This window comes from Lolium rigidum, chromosome 5 (genome assembly GCF_022539505.1).
Source record: "Lolium rigidum isolate FL_2022 chromosome 5, APGP_CSIRO_Lrig_0.1, whole genome shotgun sequence".
Lineage (NCBI taxonomy): Eukaryota > Viridiplantae > Streptophyta > Magnoliopsida > Poales > Poaceae > Lolium > Lolium rigidum.
This window is the reverse complement of record NC_061512.1, coordinates 223,557,293-223,576,337: the sequence shown is the minus strand read 5'-3', so window position 1 is coordinate 223,576,337 and position 19,045 is coordinate 223,557,293. Positions and strand designations below refer to the sequence as shown.

Here is a 19,045-nt window from a genome sequence, read left to right as displayed (position 1 = left end):
TCGAGGAGCAGCAGCAGCACTTGTTCCAGTAGCAGCAGCACTTGCTCCAGGAGCAGCAGCAGCACTTGGTCGAGGAGCAGCAGCTGCACTTGGTCCAGGAGCAGCAGTAGCATTTGGTCCAGGAGCATCAGCAGCACTTGGTGGAGGAGCAGCAGCTGCACTTGGATCATCTTCACCTCTATTGGGCTACAAGTTGCAAGTCATAGTTAGGAAAGCAAGTTCAAAAGTAAAAAAACAAATAACTAGCAGGTTGGGCTACAATTTACTAACCACATGTTTATTCTTTCTAACAAGTAGATCAGGCCTCAACGGCGTAGTGCAACTGGTGTACTTGTGTCCACGCAATTTGCAGCTTGAGCAGAGTTATTGTCCCCATCCTAGATGTATCTTTAGCTTTGGGCTTCTCAAACTTGCCCTTTCTCCTCTTCTCTCGCCTTTCTCCCTCTAGTGATCTTGAAATCGGGAGGGACGATGTCCGAGAGTCGGTCTTTGGCCGCTCATGCTGCCCGTGCACAGTGGAAAATCATAGGCTTCAATGCTTCAATGTACATGGGTTTCATGAAGAATTTGCTCACATAGTCCTCTGGTTTTTGCTTGGCCTTGATTATAGCACTACAAGCATGATTACAAGGGAGCCCTGTGACATCCCATCTCCTGCATCCACATGTTCTAGCTGCCAAATCAACAACATGTATCTGATCACCTTTTCCATTAGTCACTTCCCACAGATCAGTCCCTGAAATTCTTGGTGTGCAAGGCCCGGAGTACTTCTTGGCTAGCTCTAGTCTGCTCCATGAAATGTGGTGTGATCACCCACCTAGCAGTTTGTCCACCAACCCTCTTCTCATGATTCCTAACCATTAACTTGTTCTTTATACCAATAAGCATTGTTCTTATCGGCTTCTTCCTAACATCCAAGATATATCTGTTAAACACCTCACTGAGGTTGTTAACAACTAGGTCGACCTTGCGGCTTGGTGTCGAATGCATGCCGTGCCCATGTGTGGGGTGGGATCCGACTCAGCCATTTCCAAGCCTCTTCACTCTCCACTTTTAAAGTCTCCATTGCAGCCTCAAGCCGATCCTTATGGTATGCATAGCTGGCTCTATCCATGCATTTCTTCGGATCTTCCCCCTCGAATCCAGCCGTTTGAAAGTTTGCGTAAATGTGTCTTAGACAATATCTTTGGTGAGCGAAGGGAACACTTGGGTCACTCGCTTTCGAAGTCCCCGTCCATTTATATAACAATTTGCGGTTTCAAGTAACACTACCATGACATATGAGGTTAGACTAGCATATGAGGTAAGACAAATAGGACTAACCTTTTGCCTATCGGACATAATTGTGTAAGGACCAAATTCTCCTTGTTCTCCTCCCAAAGCATATTTCAGCTGAGTCAAAAACCGAGCACCAATTGGTCGTGTCCTCTTTTGGGACGATCGCGAAGGCAATAGGGAACATGTTGTTATTTCCATCTCGGCCGGTTGCAGCTAGTATTTGAGCACCAGTGCAGAGTTTGATGAAGCAACCATCCAAATCTGCAGTACAAACAATTATTCACATCATCCTATGAAGAAATGCAGTAGTATAGGAAATTAGCAATACAACAACAGCTGAAAAGAGCAAATGCAGTACCTATGAATGGCCTGCACCCTTTTAGGAATCCATCTTTGGTTCCATTTAAGCAGAAGAAAAGACCATGGAATGTTGGACCTGGATGGGGATTCTCCATAGAAGGTGGAGGGATAACTCGTTTGCACAATCACCCGACTACCTGGATTTGTATCGATCACTGCTTGTGCCCAATCTCTCAGTCTGAAGTATTGCTCTCTGTGATCACCTAGGACAGCATCGAGCGCATGATTTTTAGCCCTGTATTCCATCATCTTCGGAACGTCGACACCATAGTGCAAGTTTGCTTTATCAATCAATGTCTGAATGCTCGTATTAGGATCGGATCCGAACAAACTCTCATACCTTCCGGCAAGCCATTTTGCACTAACCCTAGAACTATCTCGTTGTCGTCTCACATGTATGCTCAAGATTCATCTTCCTAATGACAAAGGTCTTCTCTCCTTTTATCTACGATGCAGTAATATAGAAACGACATGTCGGCTTATTTACGCAATCAGCAATTACTCTAACATCAGAGTTTCGATGATAGTTGAAATTCCTACTTTGTGCTATATGCAAGTTGACCAATGCATCTCTGAACTGCTCCACATTGGTAAAACACATGTGCTCCGCTAGTTGCTCATGTGCTTGCAGCCTTCTCTCATCATACCATACCCTAGGTGGCCTCTTCTTTGCTCTACTCTTTCTTCCTTTAGGTACAATCATCGACAATGGCTGAAACCCATCATCATCATCTTCAGGCAGAAAACCAGGGCATTTGTCTTCATCATCAGATGGTATGAAGTCTCGCACATGTTCAACGACAACACTTGAATGTGACCTTTCAGTGGGGCCTTTTCTCTTTACATGTAGCTTCATTTTCTTCAACGGCACCTCAGTACATGGTTCAGCACCTGCTTCTTCTTCGATTACAAACAAATCTTCAATATCCGTATCACCTTGGCGGTGTGACATTGGATCCTCTTTTTGCTTTCTCATCTCCTCCAAGATCTCATCGGCTTCAGCCTTTTCCTTCATCCTGATTTCAACAGAATCAGCTAAGTCTCCCATGTCAAATGCTGCATCATGTGTGCCCACATCTGCATCCTCATCACTATCTGACAGCTCAACATCTTCATCGACGTCATAGAACTGAGGATGATTGTGTGAACCCTGCCCAACAGGATTATTACTACCAACTTGGCTATTAAACAATTGACCATCTTCATCCACGGCAAACACATGTGGCTCACTGAAATCCAACACAATTGGAGATGAATAAGTTATAATGCTAGAGCAATTATCCCCTGATGTGCTGCCTTGTTTGGTTTTTTTTAATTTCTTATCAACACCATGTAGTCCCCTCTTAGCAGTCAAGTTTAACACCTTTGTTGAATCAAAATGCAGTAGCAGCTCATATATTTTAGCATTGTTCTCAACCAATTCCATTTCACTTTGAATTCTACAGTACATAGAATCCCCAAATCCATAGCCACGGGGCTCAAGCATTGAAACTAGTTTCATGTAAGTCAGGTCATCACGGCAAATTTGGTTCTCTACCATATCCTGACCATCCTCAAATTGTATCCTCACATCCCAAACTTCAGTATCTAGGCTACAAAGCAAATAGAAATGTCCAAATGAGTAAAATTGGACCTACAGGGTGGAGAGGAAGATACATAACATGGAGTAGAGCAACTTACCCATCTCCTCCGTCGGCGTGGCTGCTTGTCCTGGTCGAGTTCGTCACCGGGTCGTCTCCGTCCTCCCATATCTGGGCCAGGAAATCCGCCGACGAAACGCGGGCCGCCGGCCACAGGTCATCCAACCCGTCCTCATACACTCCGCCTTCTCCAGCACTCCTCCCGCCTGCGCCACCACCTTCGCCGCCAGCAGCGCCGCCGCTGCCGCCGCCATCGCCTTCCTCCATCGCCACCGCTCGAAAAAGAAAAGGGGGGAAATAACAGAGATCGAGCCGAATCGTGCCCTAACGGCCACAGATGGAGCCGAATCGTGCCCTAACGGCCACGCAGACGGACGTTTGCTATGACATGTGGGACCGCCCGCTTAATTCTGGTTTAACTCCAGAGTTGCGCAATCTGTTACGACCTGCCCCAGAAGTTGCACTTACTTGAAAAAATTACCAGAGTTGGTACCTCCTCGCAACCGTTGCCCCAAAAGTGGTACCTATATGTAATTTACTCGCTGAATGTAAATTGCATACTGCTTCACAGTTACATGAAAGAGAAGCCCAAGACAAGTCACCATGTATAGATAGCTCCGGGAACTTGAATCTGTCCGGCAGACTTACATACTAGACTAGTGGCAGGGCCTCAGTAAATAGATAAAAGTGCTAGGTGCTAACACAAACACATGCTAGGATCCTACACGGCGCAAATCACAGAGCAGGGATACAGAAGAAAATAAGAACTCCCAAGCTAGCTAATGCTCCTGCTCCTGAACGAAGAGGCAAAACTTACATGAGACACCTACAAAATAAACTAATGCGGGCCAATTCAGAAAGCCGCTGAGGTCGTTCTCCTGAGTTGATACTTGGGTTCCGGCAGAGGCACAGCGCAAAGCATCATGTTCAGCGCCTGAAGCAGAAAAAGGTGAAGTAGTCAGTGTTATGTATGGAGGATTTGCAAAAGGTCGCAACACTAAATCCATCAGAGTAGACGACAAAAGAAGATTCACAAACTGTAGGAAGCTGGATAAGGTTTGCCTGGTAGCAGGATCATATTAGAATAAGCATACACAACTTGCTGAGAGACATGTAAATTAACCCTGGTGACACAAGTCACACAGCACTGCCAAGTACTACTCCCTCCATTCCGAATTATAAGATGTTTTGGATATTTCAATGTGGACTACATATGGACTAATATGACTGAACAGACAATGCATCTAGAATCTAGATACATACGATTCAGAAAAAGCTAGAACATCTGTAATTCAAAACGGATTGATACCGTTTTTTGGCCACACAGAAGATGAAAAATGGATAATAAATTTGCAATGCCAGAAAAATGAAATATTTCTAGAAATTCAATCTGATGCACCCTTGCTATTCAGAAATGAAAATATTTCTAGAAACATGTTTGAATCTGACAGATCCCTGTTTATCTTATGATGAGTTATTTATTTAACTAATTAATATCCTAGGGTTCATAAGATTAAATAGAACATTCCAAAATACAGCCAACTCAGCAAAGATCTCTCCAAAGTTATATTTGACTTGTCAATCTAGGTTAGGACCAGAACCGAATACAAAAGCTTAGCAACAGTAATCAGGTAGCACTATCAAGCAACTCAGTTTATATTACCCCTGATCATACAAATTGTAAATGAACTCGTAAAACAAACAATTAGTTGTAACAACTATAAGTACCACGTGTCCATCAGGAAGATGCAGCTAACAGAGATCAATTACAATTGCATATCACTCACTAACAGTAACATATCAAGGTAGGAATGGCAGTCCTGCAACTGGTAGCTGATTCCATAAAATAGTGCAGCAATCAAAACTACACTTCCAAAGAAGTGGAAAGATTCGATGTATCTCTCTCCGTCTAAAAACAAGTGTCTCAAATTTTTCTAGATACGGATGTACCTATAACTAAAATGTGTCTAGATACATCTGCATCTAGACAAAAGTGTGACACTTATTTTTGGACAGAAGTAGTATGACACATCTCTCAATTACAGTAAACGAAATTGAATGGCAAGATAAGGTAGCAATATCATTTTTTCGATAAGTTGGCAACAAGGAGAGAAACTAGTTTTTCCTCGTAATACAGCTTTGTTTAACACTTCTTAGAAAAATCTGCAGCAGACAGTTCCTAGTTCCTACCTCTTTATTGCAACTTATAACCGAAAGTAGACTCTATCATCAGAACTACACCAAAGAACTTTGGTGTAACATTTCTAATGCAGGGAGCAAATCAGAAGCGTTGATTAGAATAAATGTAACATAACCCCGCAATATCCACAAGGAGTTGTAGAATTGTAAGAACAAATACGAATTAGAGCCTTTGTTGTTATCTGGATATTTGCATTTACTCCAACAGTTATTTGAAGCCATTAACCTAATAACTATATAAACCAACAGGCCAAACTGTACGTGGTACACCGTACTTTAGTTCCCAACCCACCAAATAATGGCAGAGCTCCAGAAGTGGAAGCAAATATTTATGATTATCGGATGTGATAATCATAAACTAGGAAGGGATAGTAATGCTTGATATATACAGGTCTTTAAAGTACTTAACAGTACAAACTACAAATTTGAGAACAGTTGAGAGTATCAGCAAAATCACATTGATTCCCTATCAGGTAATCCAACTTCTATTTAGAAATAGAAATTGGACATAGCAGGGAAAATTTTGAATGGTTAACATACCAAGAATAAAACAGCAATTTTACAAGGGAAAAGTATGGCATTTCAATAGATAGTATTAAAAAAAAGGGAGTACCTTTTGCCTCTTTAGCCTCTCATTCTCCTCTTCTAAACGGGATACCTTGTTTTCGAGTTCATTAGTGTAGGCCTGTTGCAAATATGATGTAAGTAATATTAAAAAAAACATTGAAACTAAGCAATTCATCATGTTGTCCCACTTTTAAATCAACAAATTCAAGCACATAGCATTGATAACCCTTCATGAAACATGATTTGTAGTTCTAGCATTGCTGATAAAGGAAGTTTTAAGAAAATAGATCAAATATATATCACAACCTGCTTCCTAGCCCCTTGAACGAGCAGCAGACTCCCTATTCTTGATCATCCTCTTCTGCCTTCTCTCCACAAACTTATTCGGGCCATCTCCTGATACACCACGCTTTCTCCCAGGTGTCTGGGAATCAGAAATTGGACTGATCATTGGTGATCCATCAGAGTAAGCAGACTCCGGAATAGCACCAGGCAAAACAACATTCAGTGGCTGGGGGACTAACTGCATGGGCATATAAGGACCAGGCACAATTTGCTGCACATGCTGATGAGTCTCGGTTGCTGCAAGCTGCTGCTGATATCGATCTAACCACTGTGCGCCAGATGTCAAACCAGTGGCTCCAGCTGCTGTGGCACCTGTCCCCACCAGACCCACATTGCCAGCATCATTCGAGTTCTTGAGACAACCTTCAGTGACAACCCCTGCTTTGACCAAGAAATCCTCAAGTGTCATCTCTCCAAGTGTCGGCTGCCTCTCCCGCTTGCGCTGACCACCCTCCGGGACACTCCTTTTGGGTTCATCCTGGATGCCCCGCCACACCTCATCCACTGTCTTCTTGCTGAGCCCGTTTGGCATTGTGATGCTACCCTGGCGCAAGAGGCTTGAACTCGGCTCATACTGGCTGGTAGTTGCAGCGTCAGGCTCCATGTCATCAGGAAAGACACTCCTAAGCAGCTCATCGAGGTTCATACTCTGCAAGGGTTCCCCCAAATGGTTCTGCACCTCATCCAGGGTGAGGCTATACAGAGACCCTTGCCTCGCCAGGTTCTGCACCTCCCCGCGCTGCGAGGCGCCGGCGCCGGCACCGCCGCCGCCGCGCCCGGACCGCGATGGCAGTTTCCGACTCCCCATGAGAAGGCAAAGGCCTAGTTGTGCTCGATTTCTGCCAAGCCGAAACCTTTGGATTCCAGGGGCGGATCTAGATGGCTGCGCCGGGCGCGCACCGGCGCAACAAGGAATTCTGGAGCTCAGTGGGGCTTAACTAATCAATGGATGGATACAAGCCCATACCTCAAAACCCCAAATGGCGAAGGATTTGAGGACGGAGAGGGGACAGCAGGGACACGATGCCGCGGTGAGGAAGAGCTGGAGCGGCGATGGCGGCGGCCCGCGTGAGAGGCGGAGCGGTTTGGGCGCGGGATTGGGGCGACGGTGGTGACGCAAAGCTACGGCAAGGCGGCAGGAGAGATTTCGAGCCGCGCTGGGTCGGGTTGGTAGGTCACTCAAGGAGAGGAAGAGGAAAAAATGCCACGGGACGGTGGACGGGTGGAGGCCGCAGAGAAATACAGCAGGTGGAGTACAATTTATGATTTTTCTTCGAAGCATTTAGAGCAATCTCCACGCTAGCATTTCTACAGCGTCGCTTAAAGCGCGTCAGTTGAGCGTTTGGGGAGAGTCGCTCCTCGACTCACGTCACCCAAGCGCCGCCCCCTAAAATTTAGATAGATAGAATAAAACTCTTTACTAATATTTAAATCGGTTCAACATAAACAAAATACATATAAAACTTCAAAAAACATAATTAAAGTACATATAAATTAATTTAAACTACTACTTCTTCTTCTTCGATGATGGCCTCTGCCTCGTCGTCGTCATCACGGTGGCGCTTCTGCTCGTCACCTCTTCCAGAAGAGGCGGCCGACGCGTCGGAGTCCCCCCTCGTTGTCGCCGGTGCTCGGCCGGCCTGCGCCTTGGCCTTGGCGGTATTGGCCTTCGCGTCCGCCTCCGCCTTCGCACGGGCCACCGCCGCCTCCTCCGACCCCTTGTTCCTCCGCGTCCTCCTCCACGCCCAGCCATTCCTCCGCGCCGTCAAGTGGCGGGAGGGAATCGTCGCCGTCGCCGGGCGTCGGACCTTTCTCCCACCAATGGCGCCATCCGGCAGGCTTTCCCTCGCCTGGAGGTGTCGGACGGGAGCTCCGGAGATGTAGCTCATCGTCGTTGGAGGTGTCGGATGCGGCGGTGAAGATCCAAAAGCGCCGACGTACGGGTCTTATATTGAGCGCGGGACGGCGGCGCGAGGTCGAAAGTGCGGCGGTTGCTCTTCCGAGGAGTCCCGACTCCATTCCCGGCGGTTGCCGCGTCATCGACGCGCTGCTGCCAATGCAACGGTTTCGCTTCCGGGAACTGCACCGTCGCTACGTAAGCGGCGGCTAAGCTTCCGTGCCGCTGACGCGTCGGGCCCGCGCCTCCTCGCCTCTCATTTCGTTGTGTCCGGCGTGCCCGGTGCGTCCCCTGTGGGACGGGGACGGGCTCGGGGGGCCGGACACCGAATGGGGGCGCGCCGGACAAAAATGGGCTTTGGGGGACGCGGCTGGAACGCATTTTCTGTCCGGCGCGCCCCAAATCCCTTTGGGGGACGCTTTGGGGGACGCGGCTGGAGATGCTCTTATGATCTATTCCTTCTTCACCTCTCTTCGAGTTCATCCCTATATCTAGAAAGATCTCACAAAATAACTTTGTTTATGAGAAAGATTTTACGAAATTATCTTTTTGTTTGTCTCCGTCTCCGTCGAACGGCGCCGTTTTAATTTATGATTTTTCTTCAAAGCATTTATGACCTATTTCTCCTTCACCTCTCTTGGAGTTGATTCGAACAAAATTGACCTATATCTGGAAAGATCTCGTAAAATAACTTGTTCTCGAGAAAGATTTTATGAAATTATCTTTTTGTTTGTGTCCGTCTCCATATGAATGACAGCGTCGTCCCAATTTATGATTTTTCTTCAAAGCATTTACCACCTATTCCTTCCTCACCTCTCATGAAGTCGATTTGAACAAAATTAACCTATATCTGAAAATATATCATAAAATAACTTGTTCTTGAGAAAGATTTACGAAATTATCTTTTTGTTTGTCTCCGTCTCCATAGGAAAGCATCGTCTAGGACGGTGTTGTGGCCGCACAACGTCGTGTTTAATGACCCTATGCACTATGCGGTCGTCGCTAGAAGCGGCACCCACTTCGCGTGAACTTGGCTCCATTGACCACGGTTCGTGTGCTACGTATCTTGGCTCTAACCGTGGTCCTTAGCCATTTTCCAGCCGTGACAGAATGCTTCGAATACATGCTCTCAAATGAGGACGGTGCCATGCACGGTGTTATCCACGAATGGTGCCGTTTGGTTACATCTGGAACGGAGCCATACCTTGTACATGTACATGATGTTCAAAATACACATGGCAAATATAGTTCACGAGGCTATGCAATTACAAAAAAAAAAATTGCAAATTAGAATATATTGAAATTATCAAACATAGTTCAAGTAAATAGGGTTTACCAAGAGAGATAGGTTTGAGCACAAGGTTTTACAACATAAAAGTGCAAGAAAGTGCATGAATTAGATTGGGTTGAGCCATAAAGTTTACAACATCAAAGTTCATGAAATAGTTGTAGTCGAGCCCGTCCACAAAAATAGATAGGATTCTGCCATAAGGTTTCTACTAAGTACAATGTCCGTACTTTCCCTTCCGCTTCCTCACATCATCTGCCACTTCCTCCTCCCTTGCAAGACGAGCCTTCTAACTCTAGTTCTTACTCTTTTGCTTTCTTAGCATCTTCTGCTATTTTTTTTCAAATGTTGCTTTTTCACGAGCTTCTTCAAGCTCATTTGTGCATCCTCCATCCTCCCTTTGGTAGCTATGCCTCTTCTGCCCGGCTTTCTCCTTGATCATCTTCCTTTTAGGTTCCATCATATATTCTTGACCTAAAGTTACTCCCACGCCGGCATCTTTGGTGCCTCCCACTTCATGCTAGCATGGAGTCGTCGATCGCCACATGGTGTGTATAAGAGCACATTTTCAGAGCATTCCTTTGCGGTTGGAAAATGGCTAAGTACCTTGGCTCCATCGTGAGTGGAGCCAAGCTACATAAAATGGAGTCGCGGTCAACAGAGCCAAGCTCACATGAAGTGGACCTCGCCCCTAGCAATGACCACCACATCAAACAATGCATAGAGCCATTGACCACGGCGCCATCCTGTGCGACGTTGTGGTACGGAGCACGGCTTCGTCTCGTGCGAAGCCAAACAAAAAAGGTTATTGCGTGATATCTTTTCGAGGATAGTGAAAGGGGGTGATACGTCTGCGACGTATCGATAATTTCTTATGTTCCATGCCACATTATTGATGATATCTACATGTTTTATGCAAACTTTATGTCATATTCATGCATTTTCTGGAACTAACCTATTAACAAGATGCCGAAGTGCCGGTTGTTGTTTTACTGCTTGTTTTTGGTTTCGAAATCCTAGTAACGAAATATTCTCGGAATTGGACGAAATCAACGCCCGGGTTCCTATTTTGCCCGGAAGCATCCAGAACACACGAGAACCGCCGGAGAGAGGGGCACGGGCCCACCAAACCCTAGGCCGGCGCGGCCAGGGGGGCCCGCACCCCCTATAGTGTCGGCGCCCCTTCGACCTTCGACGCCGCCTCTTCGCCTATTTAAAGCCCCTCGGACCTAAAACCTCGATACGGAAAAGCCACGGTACGAGAAACCTTCCGAGCCGCCGCCATCGCGAAGCCAAGATCTGGGGGACAGGAGTCTCTGTTCGGCACGCCGCCGGGACGGGGAAGTGCCCCCGGAAGGCTCCTCCATCGACACCACCGCCATCTTCATCACCGCTGCTGTCTCCCATGAGGAGGGAGTAGTTCTCCATCGAGGCTCGGGGCTGTACCGGTAGCTATGTGGTTCATCTCTCTCCTATGTACTTCAATACAATAATCTCATGAGCTGCCTTACATGATTGAGATTCATATGATGATGCTTGTAATCTAGATGTCGTTATGCTAGTCAAGTGAATTTTACTTATGTGATCTCCGGAGACTCCTTGTCCCACGTGTGTAAAGGTGACAGTGTGTGCACCGTGTGGGTCTCTTAGGCTATATTTCACGAGAATACTTATTCAACTGTTATGAATGGCATAGTGAAGTGCTTATTTATATCTCTTTATGATTGCAATGTGTTTTGTATCACAATTTATCTATGTGCTACTCTAGTGATGTTATTAAAGTAGTTTTATTCCTCCTGCACGGTGTAATGGTGACGAGTGTGTGCATCCGTGTTAGTACTTGGCGTAGGCTATGATTGTGATCTCTTGTAGATTGCGAAGTTAACTATTGCTATGATAGTATTGATGTGATCTATGCCTCCTTTCTTAGCATGAAGGTGACGAGTGTGCATGCTACGTTAGTACTTGGTTTAGTTGTGTTGATCTATCTTACACTCTAAGGTTATTTAAATATGAACATTGAATTGTGGAGCTTGTTAACTCCGGCATTGAGGGTTCGTGTAATCCTACGCAATGTGTTCATCATCCAACAAAAGAGTGTAGAGTATGCATTTATCTATTCTGTTATGTGATCAATGTTGAGAGTGTCCACTAGTGAAAGTATGATCCCTAGGCCTTGTTCCTAAATATCGCTATCGTTGCTTGTTTCTTGTTTCATTGCGTTACTACTCGCTGCGTTACTACGCTTGTTTCTTGTCCTGGGCAAAGCACTTTTACGAGTGCCGTTGCTACTACTTATTTATACCACTCCGTATTTCACTATCTCTTCGCCGAACTAGTGCACCTATTAGGTGTGTTGGGGACACAAGAGACTTCTTGCTTTGTGGTTGCGGGGTTGCATGAGAGGGATATCTTTGACCTCTTCCTCCCCGAGTTCGATAAACCTTGGGTGATCCACTTAAGGGAAAACTTGCTGCTGTTCTACAAACCTCTGCTCTTGGAGGCCCAACACTGTCTACAGGAAAAGGAGGGGGGCGTAGACATCAAGCTATTTTCTGGCGCCGTTGCCGGGGAGGAAAGGTAAAAAGTACTCACACTCCAGATCTCGGCTACTAAGCTATTTTCCGGCACATTGTATGTACTCGAAGCTATTTCCTTTAGATCCTGCAATTGCAACTTTTTGTTTCTTGTTTACACTAGTTAGGCATAATGGAAAACAACAAAAATATGAGAGATCTTTATGAACTTTATCTTGAATTAGGACATGATGTGTTTGAAGAGAGAATTAAAAAACCCATGGAAATTTATATGCATGCTAATGGGAATGTTATTAATATGAATGCTTTGAACACTATTGTTGCTAATGCTATGGAAAATTCTAAGCTTGGGGAAGCTGGTTTTGATGAGCATGATCTTTTTAGTCCCGCAAGCATTGAGGAGGAAATTTACTTTGATGATACTTTGCCTCCTATTTATGATGATTATAATGATAGTAGTCTTTTGTTGCCACCTGTTATGGAGAGTAAATTTGATTATGATTACAATATGCCTCCTAATAATGATAGCTACTTTGTTGAATTTGCTCCCGCTATTACTAATTAAATTGATTATGCTTATGTGGAGAGTAATAATTTTATGCATGAGACTCATGATAAGAATGCTATATGTGATAGTTATATTGTTGAGTTTGCTCATGATGCTACTGAAGGTTATTATGAGAGAGGAAAATATGGTTGTAGAAATTTTCATGTTACTAAAATGCCTCTCTATGTGCTGAAATTTTTGAAGCTACACTTGTTTTATCTTCCTATGCTTGTTACTTTGCTCTTCATGAACTTGTTTATTTACAAGATTCCTATGCATATGAAGCATGTTAGACTTAAATGTGTTTTGGATTTGCTTCTTCATGCTCTCTTTTGCTTCAAATACTATTTCTTGCGAGTGCATCATTAAAACTGCTGAGCCCATCTTAATGGCTATAAAGAAAGAACTTCTTGGGAGACAACCCATGTGTTTTTACTACAATACTTTGTTTTTATTTTGTGTCTTGGAAGTTGTTTACTACTGTAGCAACCTCTCCCTATCTTAGTTTTGTGTTTTATTGTGCCAAGTAAAGTCGTTGATAGTAAAGTTCATACTAGATTTGGATTACTGCGCAGAAACAGATTTCTTTGCTATCACGAATCTGGGCAAAATTCTCTGTAGGTAACTCAGAAAATTATGCCAATTTACGTGACTGATCCTCAGATATGTACGCAACTTTCATTCAATTTGATCATTTTCTTTTGAGCAAGTCTGGTGCCTCGATAAAATTCATCTTTACGAACTGTTCTGTTTTGACAGATTCTGCCTTTTATTTCGCATTGCCTGTTTTGTTATGTTCGATGGATATTTCGATCCCATTGACTTTCAGTAGCTTTGTGCAATGTCCAGAAGTGTTAAGAATGATTATGTCACCTCTGAACATGTATATTTTGATTGTGCACTAACCCTCTAATGAAGTTGTTCTGAAGTTTGGTGTGGAGGAAGTTTTCAAGGGTCAAGAGAGGAGGATGATACAATGTGATCAAGAAGAGTGAAAAGCTCTAAGCTTGGGGATGCCCCGGTGGTTCACCCCTGCATATATCAAGAAGACTCAAGCGTCTAAGCTTGGGGATGCCCAAGGCATCCCCTTCTTCATCGACAAATTATCAGGTTCCTCCTCCTGAAACTATATTTTTATTCGGTCACATCTTATGTACTTTACTTGGAGCGTCTGTGTGCTTTTATTTTTGTTTTTGTTTGAATAAATGCTTGTGTGGGAGAGAGACACGCTCCGCTGGTTCGTATGAACACATGTGTTCTTAGCTTTTAGTATTCATGGCGAAGTTTCTTCTTCGTTAAATTGTTATATGGTTGGAATTGGAAAATGATACATGTAGTAATTGCTATAATGTCTTGGGTAATGTGATACTTGGCAATTGTTGTGCTCATGTTTAAGCTCTTGCATCATATACTTTGCACCTATTAATGAAGAAATACATAGAGCATGCTAAAATTTGGTTTGCATATTTGGTCTCTCTAAGGTCTAGATAATTTCTAGTATTGAGTTTGAACAACAAGGAAGACGGTGTAGAGTCTTATAATGTTTTCAATATGTCTTTTATGTGAGTTTTGCTGCACCGGTTCATCCTTGTGTTTGTTTCAAATAGCCTTGCTAGCCTAAACCTTGTATCGAGAGGAAATACTTCTCATGCATCCAAAATACTTGAGCCAACCACTATGCCATTTGTGTCCACCATACCTACCTACTACATGGTATTTCTCCGCCAATCCAAAGTAAATTGCTTGAGTGCTACCTTTAAATTTCCATTCTTCACCTTTACAATATATAGCTCATGGGACAAATAGCTTAAAAACTATTGTGGTATTGAATATGTACTTATGCACTTTATCTCTTATTAAGTTGCTCGTTGTGCGATAACCATGTTCCTGGGGACGCCATCAACTACTCCTTGTTGAATTTCATGTGAGTTGCTATGCATGTTCGTCTTGTCTGAAGTAAGAGCGATCTACCACCTTATGGTTAGAGCGTGCATATTGTTAGAGAAGAACATTGGGCCGCTAACTAAAGCCATGACCCATGGTGGAAGTTTCAGTTTTGGACAATATCCTCAATCTCATATGAGAAAATTAATTGTTGTTACATGCTTATACATAAAAGAGGAGTCCATTATCTGTTGTCTATGTTGTCCCGGTATGGATGTCTAAGTTGAGAATAATCAATAGCGAGAAATCCAATGCGAGCTTTCTCCTTAGACCTTTGTACGAGCGGCATAGAGGTACCCCTTTGTGACACTTGGTTAAACACATGTGCATTGCGATGATCCGGTAGTCCAAGCTAATTAGGACAAGGTGCGGGCACTATTAGTATACTATGCATGAGGCTTGCAACTTGTAAGATATAATTTACATGATACATATGCTTTATTACTACCGTTGACAAAATTGTTTCATGTTTTCAAAATAAAAGCTCTAGCACAAATATAGCAATCGATGCTTTCCTCTTTGAAGGACCTTTCTTTTACTTTTATTATTGAGTCAGTTCACCTATTTCTCTCCATCTCAAGAAGCAAACACTTGTGTGAACTGTGCATTGATTCCTACATATTTGCATATTGCACTTGTTATATTACTCTATATTGACAACTATCCATGAGATATACATGTTACAAGTTGAAAGCAACCGCTGAAACTTAATCTTCCATTGTGTTGTTTCAATACCTCTACTTTGAATTATTGCTTTATGAGTTAACTCTTATGCAAGACTTATTGATGCTTGTCTTGAAGTACTATTCATGAGAAGTCTTTGCTATATGATTCAGTTGTTTACTCATGACATATACATTGTTTTGATCGCTGCATTCATTACATATGTTTACAAATAGTATGATCAAGGTTATGATGGCATGTCACTCCAGAAATTATCTTTGTTATCGTTTTACTCGCTCGGGACGAGCAGAAACTAAGCTTGGGGATGTTGATACGTCTCCGACGTATCGATAATTTCTTGTGTTCCATGCCACATTATTGATGATATCTACATGTTTTATGCACACTTTATGTCATATTCGTGCATTTTACGGAACTAACCTATTAACAAGATGCCGAAGTGCCGATTCGTTGTTTCTGCTGTTTTTGGTTTCGGAAATCCTAGTAACGAAATATTCTCGGAATTGGACGAAATCAACGCCCGGGTTCCTATTTTGCCCGGAAGCATCCAGAACACACGAGAACCGCCGGAGGAGGGGCACAAGGCCACCAAACCCTAGGCCGGCGCGGCCAGGGGGGCCCGCGCCCCTATAGTGTCGGCGCCCCTTCGACCTTCCGACACCGCCTCTTCGCCTATATAAAGCCCCTGGACCTAAAACCTCGATACGGAAAAGCCACGGTACGAGAAACCATCCGGAGCCGCCGCCATCGCGAAGCCAAGATGCGGGGGACAGGAGTCTCCGTTCCGGCACGCCGCCGGGACGGGGAAGTGCCCCGGAAGGCTCCTCCATCGACACCACCGCCATCTTCATCACCGCTGTCTGTCTCCCATGAGGAGGGAGTAGTTCTCCATCGAGGCTCGGGGCTGTACCTGGTAGCTATGTGGTTCATCTCTCTCCTATGTACTTCAATACAATAATCTCATGAGCTGCCTTACATGATTGAGATTCATATGATGATGCTTGTAATCTAGATGTCGTTATGCTAGTCAAGTGAATTTTACTTATGTGATCTCCGAGAGACTCCTTGTCCCACGTGTGTAAAGGTGACGGTGTGTGCACCGTGTGGGTCTTTTAGGCTATATTTCACAGAATACTTATTCACCTGTTATGAATGGCATAGTGAAGTGCTTATTTATATCTCTTTATGATTGCAATGTGTTTTGTATCACAATTTATCTATGTGCTACTCTAGTGATGTTATTAAAGTAGTTTTATTCCTCCTGCACGGTGTAATGGTGACAGTGTGTGCATCCGTGTTAGTACTTGGCGTAGGCTATGATTGTGATCTCTTGTAGATTGCGAAGTTAACTATTGCTATGATAGTATTGATGTGATCTATGCCTCCTTTCTTAGCATGAAGGTGACAGTGTGCATGCTACGTTAGTACTTGGTTTAGTTGTGTTGATCTATCTTACACTCTAAGGTTATTTAAATATGAACATTGAATTGTGGAGCTTGTTAACTCCGACATTGAGGGTTCGTGTAATCCTACGCAATGTGTTCATCATCCAACAAAAGAGTGTAGAGTATGCATTTATCTATTCTTTTATGTGATCAATGTTGAGAGTGTCCACTAGTGAAAGTATGATCCCTAGGCCTTGTTCCTAAATACTGCTATCGCTGCTTGTTTACTATTTTCTCTGCGTTACTACCTGCTGCGTTACTACTGCTTGTTTACTTGTCCTGGGCAAAGCACTTTTCTGGTGCCGTTGCTACTACTTATTTATACCACCTGTATTTCACTATCTCTTCGCCGAACTAGTGCACCTATTAGGTGTGTTGGGGACACAAGAGACTTCTTGCTTTGTGGTTGCGGGGTTGCATGAGAGGGATATCTTTGACCTCTTCCTCCCTGAGTTTGATAAACCTTGGGTGATCCACTTAAGGGAAAACTTGCTGCTGTTCTACAAACCTCTGCTCTTGGAGGCCCAACACTGTCTACAGGAAAAGGAGGGGGGCGTAGACATCAACTGCCTCCTGACTTTTCAGGCCGATCTCAATCCCTCGTTCATGAACCAGAAAACCTAGGAACTGACCGGCCGTCACACCAAAGGCACACTTCTTTGGATTCATTCTCAGTCCGAATTTTCGAGTTCGGTCTAGGATGCGTCGCAAATCATCCAAGTGTCCTTCCATGGAGACAGACTTGACCACCACGTCATCGATGTAGATTTCCACCAACTTGCCGATCAAATCATGAAAAATATAATTCATGGCTCGTTGGTACGTTGCACCGGCATTCTTCAGCCCAAAAGTCATGACTACATATTCAAACAAGCCTACCGATCCTGGTACTCTGAATGCAGTCTTGTGTATATCTTCTGGAGCCATGAAGATTTGGTTGTAGCCGGCATTGCCATCCATGAAGCTTAACACCTTGTGGCCGCAGTTGCATTGATCAATGTCTCTGCCACGAGCATTGGGTATTCATCCTTTGGAGTGGCTCTGTTGAGATCTCGGAAATCTATGGCCACACGCCATCGGCCGTCCTTTTCTCTACTGGGTACGATCTCGGAGATCCATTCAGCGTACCTGCATGGCCTGATGAACCCGGCGGCTAACATTTTCTCGATCTCCTTCTTGACTTCTTCAAGAATTTTGGCCTTCATCTGGCGTGCTCGTTGTTGGAACGGCCGAAATCCTTTCTTGAGAGGGAGCCGATGCTCAATGATGCTCCTATCTAACCCAGGCATCTCTGTGTAATCCCATGCAAAGCAATCTGGGTATTCCTTTAACAGAGCTATCATCTGGCTCCTGAAGTGTGGATCTAACTTTTTGCTGATGAAAGTTGGTCGTGGCTTATCCCCAGGACCAATGTCGACTTCTTCTAGCTCATCAGCCGATGTAAACCCATACCCTAGCTTTCCGTCACCTGTTAGATCGACGCTGAACACAGGCAAAACGTATGGCGAGGATAATAATATGGGCCGATTGCTGGAATCGGCCCCCATTTTGATTGCATTGCTCAATGAAGGTTTACATCTTGGTCTTGCTTTACTATGACTACGTGACATGCTTGAGACAAGATCATCACTTTTTATTTTTTTTGGGGCCGATCACAAGGATCGGCCTTGCCACGTGCGTCCATAGCCTTTGCTCTTGTTACACGGTCAGGCCGGTGGATAAGACCAGCCTCACCCCGTTTTTTGCCACGTCGATGCGCTCGCAGTCGTCCAAAGTGATTCCGGAGAGTGGCTCTTGGCCTGCCGTCTCCCAAACGTTCATGCCAGCCGTTGAGATCTCGGCTGAGTCATCTGCGTGGACGACCTCGACTTCATCTCCATCCCACTGTATTAAGCATTGGTGCATCGTGGATGGAATGCAACAGTTGGCATGGATCCAATCTCTCCCTAGCAGGACAGCATAGGTGCTCTTGCTATCGACAATGAAGAATGTCGTAGGGATGGTTTTCCTCCCCACGGTCAGATCCACGTTCAGAACACCTTGTGCTTCTGACGCTTGGCCGTTGAAATCACTCAGTGTGACGTTGGTCTTGATCAGATCCGAGCTAGAGCGTCCCAAACGACGTAGCATGGAGTATGGCATGATGTTGACTGCCGCTCCGGTGTCCACCAGCATCTTGTTGACAGGTTGCCCATTGATATGACCTCGTAAGTACAGGGCCTTCAGGTGTCTGTAGCTTCTTTCTCGTGGCTTCTCAAAAATAACCGGCCGTGGGCCGCAGTCAAGTTGTGCCACAGATGCCTCTTCTGTTCCA

The 19,045-nt window shown here is 44.5% G+C and overlaps 1 protein-coding gene across 1 annotated transcript; it reads right to left on the bottom strand.

Moving 5' to 3' along the window:
• Positions 1 to 3,868: 3,868 nt before the first annotated feature.
• On the bottom strand, positions 3,869 to 7,197 carry LOC124654536 (ABSCISIC ACID-INSENSITIVE 5-like protein 2). Its single transcript, XM_047193533.1, is given in 4 exon segments — positions 3,869 to 4,212; positions 6,091 to 6,162; positions 6,351 to 6,362; positions 6,364 to 7,197. Coding segments are annotated over 4 exon segments (999 nt in total). The 3' UTR covers positions 3,869 to 4,131.
• Positions 7,198 to 19,045: the final 11,848 nt, after the last annotated feature.